General features: G+C 40.9%; 1 protein-coding gene across 1 annotated transcript in view; it reads left to right on the top strand.

Moving 5' to 3' along the window:
• bahcc1b (BAH domain and coiled-coil containing 1b) overlaps nucleotides 1–12,822 on the top strand; it is a 51,618-nt gene that overhangs the window by 653 nt on the left and 38,143 nt on the right. Inside the window, 2 exon segments of the mRNA XM_084670103.1 lie at nucleotides 6,457–6,961; nucleotides 10,193–10,505. Of these exon segments, the coding sequence (XP_084526229.1) occupies nucleotides 10,334–10,505 (172 nt within the window). The 5' untranslated portion in view covers nucleotides 6,457–6,961; nucleotides 10,193–10,333.

Below are 12,822 nucleotides of genomic sequence, written 5' to 3' on the forward strand. Positions count from 1 at the left end.
GTTATCACGGTTTATTATTTTATATTCTATGTCATTTTAGGTTCATGTTGAAACACCCAATGGGATTCTAAGCAATTTCTTCCGGATTTCACAATATGCACATTATCAATTTGGTAGTGTTTAGCGGTAACATTCATCTGAAATATAAAACAGTTAATGCTTCTTAGGCCATATATTATGCTGCAAGAACCATTTTAAACCATTTTAAAATCTGTCGATTGATTTACCAATAACCTTAAGTGAATGAGTGCATAGCTGAAGCGGCCTATTTGTACTAACCTGTTAGGCTATAGTTATTTGTTTTGCACACTTGGAACGTGAATTTAAGACCACTTTGAAGTGAGTATATTGTGTCCCTATCACTTTCAACGACAGTGTTAACGTGTGGGGTAGGCTAAAATAAGACGTAGCAATTAATTTGTATTGCAATTGCCTCCTTTGTGAAGTCAAACAAGTAGGGTAGCCTATAATAATTGCAGACTTGTCTGATTTGATAGGTTTAGCTAACTAAGCTACATTTTCGGACAGACTTGGCGACCTGGATCAATATGAGCACTGCATGGATACTCCTGAAGGCACCAAAATACTCGTGACTAAAGGCCAGCTCAGATCCGAAACAATTCTTCCATGGCATGAGGATGTTTCAAGGCTACATGGTCAGAGGGTCATGCCAGTTTGCGTGGCAGCACACACACGGAAACGCACACAGACTCGCTACCGCACACACACAGGAAGAGCCTTGTATAGTCTTTAGATCCTGCTTAACGTTTGACCATCCAACTATGTAAAGACATTTTGGTGCCTTCTTCGCACAATTGGGCACTTAGAAGTGTTTTATATGCTAATGGTAATGCGATAAGTTGATGCGTATCTGATTGTTAACAGTGCGTCATGTGCGAAAGGAACACCTCACTGATCCCCTCATCACACACACACACGCGCGCGCGTATGCACATAAACATGCACGCACACATGCACTGCACACATGCACACACACAGTCTTTCTTTCTCTCACACACACATAAGGCGTACGCTTTGAACGTTGGCGAGTTTTAAAATCAGCCAATATTTGGTTTTCCATTGTGTAGCCTACACTGTGAGAGATTCTATCACATGAGATTGCAAAAAATTGTATGTTCTCTTTTTTTAATTAGGTCCTTTAGTACTCCACATACAAAGGTTGTTTACTACTTAGGCCTTCTGGAATTTACTTGAAAAAGTAGATTGGCCTATATGCATATCAATAGTGAAAACTAATTTGTTAATTCGTAAAGATTATTTCCGTTCATTTTGTCAACTGCACCGTTGTGCACCATGACATGAAGTTGCCTGCAAACAAACTACAATAAAGGCACTAATAATTTAGATAGCCTGTCTAAGGTCGAAGTTATGATCTCGGAATTATTTTAATTTTAAAATCTGAGTGAGGCATGAAAGCTATAAATTATATGCGTTCATGTTTAGCAATCAGAACGTCCACGGCGACCCTGTGATTCCTACACCAACGCATACTGTTCTCTTCTAACTTATACCCATTGACTTTTATCGCCAAGCTAAAACGCTGCACCGTTCAGGCTGTTATTGTCTTTTATTTAGCTAGTTTGACGTTTAGCCCTTCCAATAAAACAGTTCATAATGATGAAGGCATGTGCTTTTTTATTGGAGGTAGAACCTACACGCCTAATGGGAGACAGGTCTTCTATCGATAATCTGGACTGTCTGGAGACAGCCTTTCTGAGGACAAAAAGACAAGTCTGGACGCAGCCTTTTCATGGTTTTGAAAATAAAAAAACGTAAAATCTTTCAAACTCCAATATGGTTGGCAAATGGTTTTGCCATGTAGTCAACTTTCACCTTCATCCCTGTTATCGATAAACGCTCATCTAGTGGCCTCAACGCAATCACGCTGTAGAAACTATGAGTGTTTGTGAAGAAGTCCAGTGTGTCATGATTTCACTCAGTCTACATGACGCAAACTAAGGCTTTCTCACCCTCGTTCTCTTTCCAGACTAGTCGAGACGTGAGCGCCAACTCTCTTCTCCAGGCCGAGGGATGCCAGTAAATCTGACTCTAGACTCATTATAAAAACGGCTTTTTGCTTTGAATCTTCACGGTGTTCACAAGAACACCAGTTGACATAAAGGTCTTGTACCTAGGCCTTCAGAAATAAGAGGGCAGCCACACGGAAGCATATAGCTTCAGTTAATGCTATCATTGTGTCTATATCTTAAGTTGTTGTTTTAATTATGGTCTGCATGGCGTTTTTCTGTGTACCCATTATGGGACTTAACTCGGAGTCTGACAAACTTCACGACGGACGTACAAATGTCAGTAGACAGTGGGCCTGGTTATTTGACTGATTATTTGACAATATTTAAAGCATATGCACCTATAGGCCTAATAGCCTACAGTATGTTCCGTATAATTGACAAGGCGTTTAAAAAGCTGGCAGCTGTACATTTTAATTTGCAGACAACAGGAAACATAGGTCTACATGTGTGCCTAATGTAAAAGGCAATGTACGGTAGTATTTGATTCATATGAATCTCTCCTTTCACCATTGAGTGGTATATTCAGAACCGCCACTATACCATGAGCCGAAAGGCACCAGGGTCTGTTGTTTGAGAAGAGCATCTCTCTGCTGGCCCGTTGTGAAGTATCTATCATGATGAACAAAAATAGCAACATCTGATGGCCACACTGAGAAGAAAAGGTCATCATGTTTTCCATCCACTGTTTTTCTTAGGCCATCTTTCAGTTGTCCCCATAAACAGTTCAGAGACTCGGTTTAGGAAGCTGCCCTATAAAGTCTACTATGTCACTTTCAGCTTTCTCAATTCATAATCAATTAATATTCACAAGGGTAATATGCAATAAAAGGTATAGGCTAATGTTCCCAGATACTAGCACTGATATTTATGGATATTTTAGTCTGTCATTTCTATTAGCCTCAGCCTATCTCTCAGAGTAACCCTTTAGGCTTGACAGGGCGTTTCCCCAGTGAAAGCCCCCTGTTTGGAATTCGTCATCATTACGGGATATCAAGGATATTTTCCTGAGAATAGAATTGTTGCCCGCTATGCGGCAGCCTCCCGTGGAGACGGCGCTCTTTTTGGACCTCATTTAGCTCACTCTGTCACCAGGTTCCCTTCAGTTTATGCAGGCTGCGCTGTGGACGTGTTCTAAAGACACAGTCCGAAGTTTATTCAGCTATTAGCTATTACACCAACTCACCCTAGAATGTGACACCCCATATGTATTTAGAATTCCAGCCCGTACCCGGACACGTGCGCACACGCCAGAGCACGCTTCTTTCTTGGTAGCCTAGAAACTGCCTCGACCGCGGGGGGAACGGTGCGAGTGTATACTGTGCTGTAGTGTGCAGTCAGCTGGTCATGGTAAAAAGTGTAGGTTAAACAGAAAGACGCTCCTCTCTCTAACGGAAATGAAAACTCCAGTCAGTATTTTGGGGAAGTGGGCCTTTTCCTGGTGAAAAAGCACCCCGCTCTAGTAGTTTGGGTGTGAGAGGAAAATATGAGAGAACGGAGGGAGACGGGAGGGAAGGGGAAAAGTGTCAGTCAGGAACGCTTCATTGCTCGAGGACAATCCCTCGCGCAGGACCGGTCTGTTTCAAGAGCAATCAGTCAATCCGCATTAATTATCCGCGCGCCCCCACCGTATAGGGTATAGGTTGCGCTTGCACATGGACTAAAGACAGAAAAGACGAGTGTGTATGCGTGTGTTTGTGTGCATGTTTGTTTTTGTGTGTGTGTGTGCAAGAGAAAGAGTTTCAGTGTGTGCATGTGTGCCCATGTAGGCCCTATGTGTGTATGTTATGCTTTCTAAACACATCAAGCACCCACCCAACCCCCCACCTTTTAAGTGAAAAAGAACCAATAAAAATCAAGCAGTAAAAGGCTTTTCCTTGTCACTAAATAAATTAAATGCAGATTTCTGTTTTAAGTGCGGGGAACCTTTTGTGAGGCGTGGAACAGAATTCTTTATTGCTCCGATGTCATTAGTTTTGAAGACAACTGTGCAGGAGAATAGAATGAAGGAACAAGGTTCGAAGGTTATTTCCTTGGGAAAAAAATCCTCAACAAAATGTATGAAATCTCTAATAAACGATCTATGGAACAGGTTGTTCACACCCATTTGAAACCTATTTTGTTATAAGCTTGCAGGACATAGGCATTTGTATTTTGATTTCACTCATGCACTATTCAGCACGTCTATATGCTTGATTTGGTTTAATCATAGTGGACAATAATACATTCACGACAATACTTCAGCGTCATGCATCATATTTAAATCTCAATAGTAAATCTTCTAATTTCAGAAATAATGCAGTCTGTCCTCAGAATATCAATAGCATATTTAGAAGAAATTGCGCCTATATGTAGGTGTGCGTCTCTCTCTCTCTCTCTCTCTCTCTCTCTCTCTCTCTCTCTCTCTCTCTCTCTCTCTCTCTCTCTCTCTTCTCTCTCTCTCTTTCTCTCGCTCTCTGTGACACGTGGTGTCTGCCGTCCGTAGGGAGGTCACTAGGAATGTAGGGTGCTATGTAAATGGTATGAGAGGGGATTATCTAATTACACACGTATGATAGTCTGTCCGTTTAAAGGTTTATACATTTCCTTTTATTTTTTTAATTTGAAGAAAAACATGCATTAAAGCCATTATTGACAATCCGTCACCAGACAGTTAATTTTGAACATAGTTTTGAGAATTGTCCGGTGATAGACATTGTTTGTTTCTGCATAGTCAAATCCCTTTTAGGTTTGACATTCGATGATAACCGTGTGACGGTTATGTCTGATCTGGACAGTCTTAACGTTTCACATGGTATTCTATGGGCTATTGTAGCCCTACTATTGGGGGTATTGGCACAGTAAATTTGAAAAGTAGCCTGTCCACGTGCACTATAAGTTTTATTGTTATAATAATAACAATTATGATCATTTATTATCATCATTGGTATAGTGGGCTGATTACCCTGATTTGTTTGTATTCTTTTTTCATTAGCGTTTATAGCTATTTTTGTCTTTTGCAAATTATAATAGCCTACCGACACCAAATGAGGTACAGTCACGAACTGTTACGGTAATAATCCAATTTGTGATAGTAACATAGCCTACTTACTGCGTCAAAACGGAAATGTTCACTTACTTAACCATTATTATTGAATAGCTGGCAATCACAACCTGACAGAAGACTATGGAAAGACCAAAATCCGACCCTGTAACCTATTATTAAATAGTTCAGTATGTCTCCGTCTTCCATTTGTGAATGAAAAGTTTGTGTGTGTGCATGTGTGTGTCGTTGGTAGAATATGCCCCTCAAACAGTTCCCCGCTTTTGTTGTCGTATTCTCCTGTTTTTTCCAGATTCAAAGTTTTATTGCATCGCAGTAATCCTCAAATCTAGCTTCTACATTTAATACAACGTGTAATTTCCCCCTTTTTAACGTATTCTCTTTGATTTAGTCACTCTTGACTCTCCTTTTGCTCTGGGGCCAACGAGGTTCGCCGTGGGGGCGCCTTGAAACAGCCCCTCCTTATCTCCTTTCATCGTTCAACCCAGGGCCGCCTTGAAACCGCAGGGCCAGTAATTGCTTTTTTCAGGCAGCCCAGTGCGGACTGGCCAGCAGCCAATCAGAGCCTTGTTTACACTCTGTGATTGACAGCACTCTGGCAACATGCCAACCAATCAGACACTTTATACAGCCGAGGCCCATAGTTTTAACCCTTTCCTATAGGCTATACCGACAACTGACCAAAGCTCGCATACATGGACGGACACACACACACACAACTCAAAGCCATTCTGTTTAATTGACTAAATTAGTGCATGCGAAAGACTACCCCAAGAAAAGCAATGCTATCAAATTACCATGATTTGATTTCTTCAATCTGTGTGTGTGTAATGTCTGTGTGTAAGAGAGAGAGTGAGGAAGATAAGAGCAGCCTAAACATAAAGGAAACGATGCTAAAGTTATTTACCCAATTTCAAATCAGGTCTCAGTCCTCCAACTGTCTCCAAACTTAGCATAATTATATGTAGTAAGCTAGATGTATGATACGTCATGTTTCCTTGGTCTAATGGTAGACCAGTAGGAGTGGATGGTTCAACTCAATTTAAACTCGATGCTGTGTGTATGATGAAGTTTACAGTGCTGTTCATATAACCCAGCTGCATTTATGTTCGTCATCGACAAGATATGTTGTCGGCTCTTGACTACAGGTGGACCTGACAAATAATGGCATCCAGTGAAAAATAATGTGTCAGCTATTTAGACATACACTGTAGAACACATATAATGCACCACAACCTAACAAATACTTGAAAGAAAAATACAATTAGCTTAGTCTAAATATTTGATTGGATTGGATTGAGGTGACATCACAAGATGTTGTTTTGTTTATTCTGTAGTGGTCAAACTGCCTGCTTGTCTGTTTAGGAGCCGAGCTGAGCCGAGCTGCCTGCCTCTGTCTGCGTGCGGGGCACGCTGCTGTGAGCAGAGGAGGGATGGAATCAAACGCCCGCCGTTTTGTTTTGCGATTCCAGCTGTTGCGCCATTGGTTCAGAGTAGCAGCCAATCCCAGTCTCTGTTAATCGTGGGGCGCGCCTCACGGACACGCGTTCTAAGACCTCCATGCACGCTTTACATTGTAGTTACCAAACCAATGGGCAAGCGCGTTCCCCGCTGTCCCTCCTTCCCGTACCGTTGAGTGGCACTAGCGGATACGGGGGGGAGACTTTCTGTGTGGATGTGCGCGGCTCGATTCACTAGTACCCCGAACTTCTACGATGCGTCTCCATAGCTCAACAGCACACTACAGTCTGCAGGCTACAGGATCTAACCATTGCCACATGTTTTTTAAACTCTGCTTTTTACCTTTGTATATTTTTGCACTATTTTCATTTATTGATTTTTATGCAAGGAATAGGCCTATAACTTACTAGTAAGTAATTGATTTATTCTGTTTGAATGTGTGTTAATAAACTGTACATATTAAAGTATTGCATTTAACTGTGTCTTTCTAGTAGAAAACGTAGTTTGCCTAGAGAAGGGCAATTATTAACGTAAGACAACAAATCAATTAACAATCTTTCATAAATATTGCATTGGTAAACTGATGTATTATAGGTTAGAAAGAGCATTTTTGCCACATACTACCAACGCAAAATAATATTAGGCTACAATTACTGGAAGATACTATTGTTGTTACCTTGTTGCAGTGCATCCTAATTTTATACGTATATTATTACATAAAATACAAAATGTAGCTATTGTAATATGCTATTTGCATGAATGTCAGGCTATTTACACTTTTGCTGACAACCTAAAGGCGTGTGTAGATAAGGCCAAGGTACAGTAACCTATTGTTCTGATAAACATAAAAATTTTGGCCGATATTACCATACACCAGTCTACTTGCCTCTTGACAAAATTGGGTTTTAGATGCAATTAGGCCTCTTTATAGGAATTACATTTCTTTGTTTTAAACGGAATGAGGTTGCCGTGTTACATGCTATTCTAAAATGACACGTATGTGCGTGTTAAGATGTTTGTATTGCATAGACCTCTGAGATAGAGGATAGTGTTTTAGTTATTTATTCGTAATTTTGATGTCGGTTTTTCGGTTGATTGCAAGCAGCAGGGTTCTCTCCCCCACGACCCAGACTGGCAGACCTCTGTGCGCTCCACCGGCTGCTCTTTCTCTCTGACTCGAGTGTCTGGTCCGCTTACTCGGCCTCTGAATATCTTGATTTAGTTTCCTACTTATGGCTTGTGACTTAACTTTACAACAAATTGTGAATTGCAATGAGTAGGCTCACCGTCCTAGGATATGTCTTATGAGAGAACATGACCAAGATTATTTCCTGGCATGGGACTCTACGTATATGCGTTTGGAAGAGTTTCGTCTTAGGCACGACTGTTTTAGCTTTATAGTAGCCTAAACTAAACATTTACATTAGGGCACGGAAGACAAAATTCGTGATTGTCGACGATTTGCTTGTATGCCATGTATTGTCATTCGGCTGGAATTTTTAAGGAGATTTTGTCTAACTTAAAGCTTGACCCTTTTGGGCAGTAAAGGTGGTGGGAGGCAGGGGGTGGGGTATTCTGTCACAGTGGAATGGAAGGAAGTCTCCAAGCCTCCTAAAACCTACGTTTAGTCTATACAGTGTTTAAATGCTCAGTTTAAAAGTCAGATTTTAATAAACGCTTTTTATCTGATTCATGGGTTCCAGTCCAGTGTTATATGTGGGGATTTTGACGATGCTTGTTAAAATTGCTTGAGTGGCCTTGTGTTGATTTGGAATGTAAACACAATGGACGTGTGTTTAGAACAGAAAATGTAAAAATGTAACGGCGACAGGCAGACCAAAGGATAGATTGGATCCAACACAAAATGCTTCTTCGTTTGTGCCACTCAGAAGAGACTGAACACTCGTCGTTGTCTGGCAATGGCAAATACTTTTTCATCGTCAAAACCCTAACCCAAGTTGCTGTGGGCCAAAGTACAGGCTTTAAATTAACTGCATTCTGGATTTAATTATTTTTTCACGAAACTATAATAAACAACAAACTGCCCAACCGTTTGACGTTAGGCTAATGTTTACAGCCTTCTGAATGCTATACAGGCAATGGCCTACATGTTAAACCTACCTCTTTATGCATGAGAATTTGGATATACGTGTTAAAATCTGACAGACGCACACACACACACACACACACACACACACACACACACACACACACACACACACACACACACACACACACACACACACACACACACACACACACACACACACACGAAGCTTGTCAAAGTTGATGTAGCCTACGTAAAAGCCTCAATCTGTCGCAGTGAGGGCCAGTTCACACTGAAAGCATATCTACAACCCTTAAAGTTTGAGTCCTGAAAAAGAAAGAAAGTAAGAAAGTATGTTCGTTGTCAGCCAGTCGGCATTTTCCTCCTTGAAACAGCGCAGGATAAAACTTGGTTGGGTCCAGTGTTTGATATGTTCTTTGTTCCATTATCTGAGATTTCCGCGATAGCAGGTCCCGCAGCTATCAGTATACTCTGGGAGGGGGATGGACTGGCCATTGAAGGGCCTAATAAATTGCCTATTGAGGTGTGTTGTGTGAACACAGGCCCACCTATCCATATTTAGGCGTCACAGGGAGTCCTTGAAGTAAATGGCAGGGGCTGGGAGGCCATGGTGTAGGGAGGGTGATTTTGTATTTCTGTATTTACTGCTCATGTCTCTCATGTTGGCGGTAGGGGTAATATAGTTTGTGTGTCTTATTATACGTGTCCTGCGTTTGCACCCATACATGCATAAGTGATAGTCATTGTGTAGGGCTGAGAGGCACTGCTGACTGGACTATTGAATTACATTTTGCCATAAACAAGCGCTTTCAATGCTCTTTATACAGCCATACAACCCACCCATCAGTAAACGAAATATGACTTTCCAGCCTTGAGCTTCAGGTGAAAATGACCCAATTGCAACTTTACAAGCATACTAAATTTAAGTAAATTGCTGCAACATTTCCAAACGTATAGGCTTCATAGTTCAGTCTATATGTATTAACTTCGTAGTGGTGTTTCAGTGCACTATATTTAATTCATGACCCTTTGTGGTTTGTGTGGCTGTAGGGAAACGTTTTGATGTTTGGAAGCAAAAGAGACTTTGGAATTGTGGTAGTTAGAATGTTGATTTACAGATAAAAGAATTACTTCAGTTTTGTTATCTCACTCCCCTTGTTTCACAGAAGTCGCGACAAAACACACCTCGCCTGTTTTGTTTAAAACAGATCCCTGGACTTCGACTAATTATCTTACTCATACTTGTTTGAAACAACAACCTAGAAGAGCAGTGCTGTTTTGTTGTGCCCGGCCCGTGTCCGTCATGTAGCCATGGGTTGGAGACGGGTTAGTCACGGTTAAACAGTAGCCTAGTTAACGGTGAGCTGTTTACGGTTAATTGTTTTGTTGTTTGGGTCCATGTTCTTGTATTTAGATAGCTCACCGCTTGAAAGATGCGTTTGTCAAATACAGAAAAGGCGGTTGGCAACATAAGCAGGATGTGAAAGCGTTATCCGCATTAAGTTGTTGCAGAGTTTTGGTCTCTTTGTCGTCTGTGTATTGACGTGTCTTGTGTGACTTTTCTACTTACAGAACATGACCGGGACCTACATTTTGCCCGGGCAAGCTAAAACACCACTAAATATAAGACGAATCCGAAGTTCATAAAGGGGATTATTGCATCTGGACAACGTTCGGTGCCTCTGGGTTTGGGATTTACCAGTTCTCGCCAGGATGGACAGCCGGGAATATGCCCATCCACACCACCTCCTGACTGAGCGGAGCGCCTTGGTTCACAGCACCGCATCTCGGATGGCTCCTAGCGGCCATGGCTCCGTGCAGCACCCCGCTCACTTCCAGCCCGGAAAATACTACTCATCTCACATCTCTATGGGCCCACATTCAGGTTGGTTTAAATAGACTATGCATTTGCTTTGAGACTGGAGATACATTTTATAAGACGTTATCTGTACTTTGATCCCGCTTGAAGCACGGACAGCCAAGTCTCATGTTGCTAATTTAACCCTTATGTTCTTTTGGAAGAATGAGAATTTATTAGAAAAGGAAATTAGTCAGACTATGGTGGCCATTTTTGGAAATTAACGTTAAAAGGATCTCTCATTATTTTATATCCCAGTTCAGTTAACATTTTATATAGTTATAGTTAAATGTCGAAATTAATTAATATAGTTTAGGCACCAAAATAGTTTATTATAATGTTGACCCAGTTTCGACCATGATTTTTGCGCATCTGTGCTCAACAGTATATATAATGCAACAAACTATATAAACTATAGTTTGTTGATATTTCAAAATGAATCGTTACTAAGCCATTAACCCCTCAAAATATTTTTAAATAAGAATACAATGATTAGACTACTTTTTAAGGATTATGTGGAAATACTCCAGAAATTTCACAGCAATTATTGATTTTAAATATTATACGTGATTTGATAGGCGTTATGACACCGCGTTTTATTTATTTATTTAGTAATTATTAATTCCTACAAGGTTGTGGTAGTCCTATTGTAATCTCTGATTTATATTTAGACCGAGTATATGGCTATCTACCTATAGAGTAACCGTTTAAAAATTAGGTTTTAGACAGAACCATTTTAGAATCCTGAATAGCTCTGAACCCCCACTTTCTTCTAACCTGAAAATAGTTATTTAATCTAGAACGCCTTTTTTCAGCAGACTCGTGTATTGTAATATATGCTTGTTTAAATCCCCCCATTTAGAGAGCAGGCTATTTTAGGGGATTTGAGTAACCGACATGTCTGTTTATATCTTACGTATGTGAATTCAGCATGGTTTGGTTGTTTGTGCCTGGCAAACGAGCCTTTTTGGTGCTAGATTGAGGTGAACGAGTTTGCCCTGTTCATTCGTTTGTCCGGCTTTGGGACCGAGGGTCGGTAGGTGGGGGTGGCGAGAAGCTCGCGCTAATAGAGGTGCGCATAATACTAGAAAATCCGGTTTCTATATTGAGTGAGGACGTGACGGGGCGCGAATGGGTTGACAGTGCATGCATTAGACTTAACAAGTAGCTATGGTATCCTCCTCAAAAGATGAGTGGGAAGTGTGCGTTAGTGCGCGCGCGCGCGCGCGCGTGTGTGTGTGAAAGAGAGTTTGATAAAGAGTGTTTTGCAGCATGAAATCATGTTGGGACAATTCTTTGAGCGTTCTTGTGAGAGTATACATATAGAGAAAATATGTCAGCGGTGAAACTGCATAACTTATAATTTGCCAATGTGCAGATCCTAACGGCCATCATTTACCAGTTGGTCTCCATGGCGATTTGCATAAACTACTCATAAGGCATTTTACTTTAGTAGTTTTTGAGTTTAATATGTTTAACCTTAAACCAGTGAAAGGACACAGACGCCTAGTACACCGTTTTGAATAAACGAGGAAACTTCTAAGATACAGGCGCATGTATAGGCTATTTCATGCAAATTTCAAAGTGAACTAAATTGTTTTACTGAGAAATGTCATATAATTAACAGAATGACACAAATACACATTTGATATTCAGATTTTCTCTCCCACAATTATCCAATGGTTATGCTTTTAGACAAAGACTCCGATAGATAGAAATGGTACATTCACCAACGAGTATCTGTCTCAGTTATTAAAACAAACTTGCTATTAATTGGTAGGACGTTTGGCACAAAAAACACTGCTACATTGATGTTTTACTTTTATAATTAGTTAACTATGTTTTCTACACAATTGACACGTTTCATAACATGTTCAGGTTTGGTTTGAATAAAAACAGTTTGGGGCGTCCTGGGAGCAAAGTGCCAATTCTTAATATTCAGTGCTGTTCCTCTGTGCCACTCCTGTTGAAATGTTTCACTCGGTAGGGATAATACCCCACATTTTCCATTCCGTTATTTGATCATATATAAAACAACTCTGTTTTTTCAGCATTGCATGATCATTTTCATAATGAGTTGTGTTCACAATACCTTCCCCCGAGTCAGTAAGTGCACAATGAGGTTATATAATTCTAGATGGTTGGTTGGAGCCTCCATATCGCAGCTTGCTCTCAGACAGGCTGGTACACAGGGGAATTGTTTTGGAATGGGAGTGATGGTGGTGGTGGGAGGATCGGTGTTGGGGGGGGTGGGTGAAGTGTGTTTTGAGGTGGGGTGGGGATGGGGGGCTTTTGTGTTGGCTGCCCCCCCCCTTGAGATTCAGATAGCTGTATGGCTTGCCCC

The sequence above is a fragment of the Hypomesus nipponensis genome, chromosome 13 (genome assembly GCF_054491055.1).
Source record: "Hypomesus nipponensis isolate SF chromosome 13, ASM5449105v1, whole genome shotgun sequence".
NCBI classification, from domain to species: domain Eukaryota; kingdom Metazoa; phylum Chordata; class Actinopteri; order Osmeriformes; family Osmeridae; genus Hypomesus; species Hypomesus nipponensis.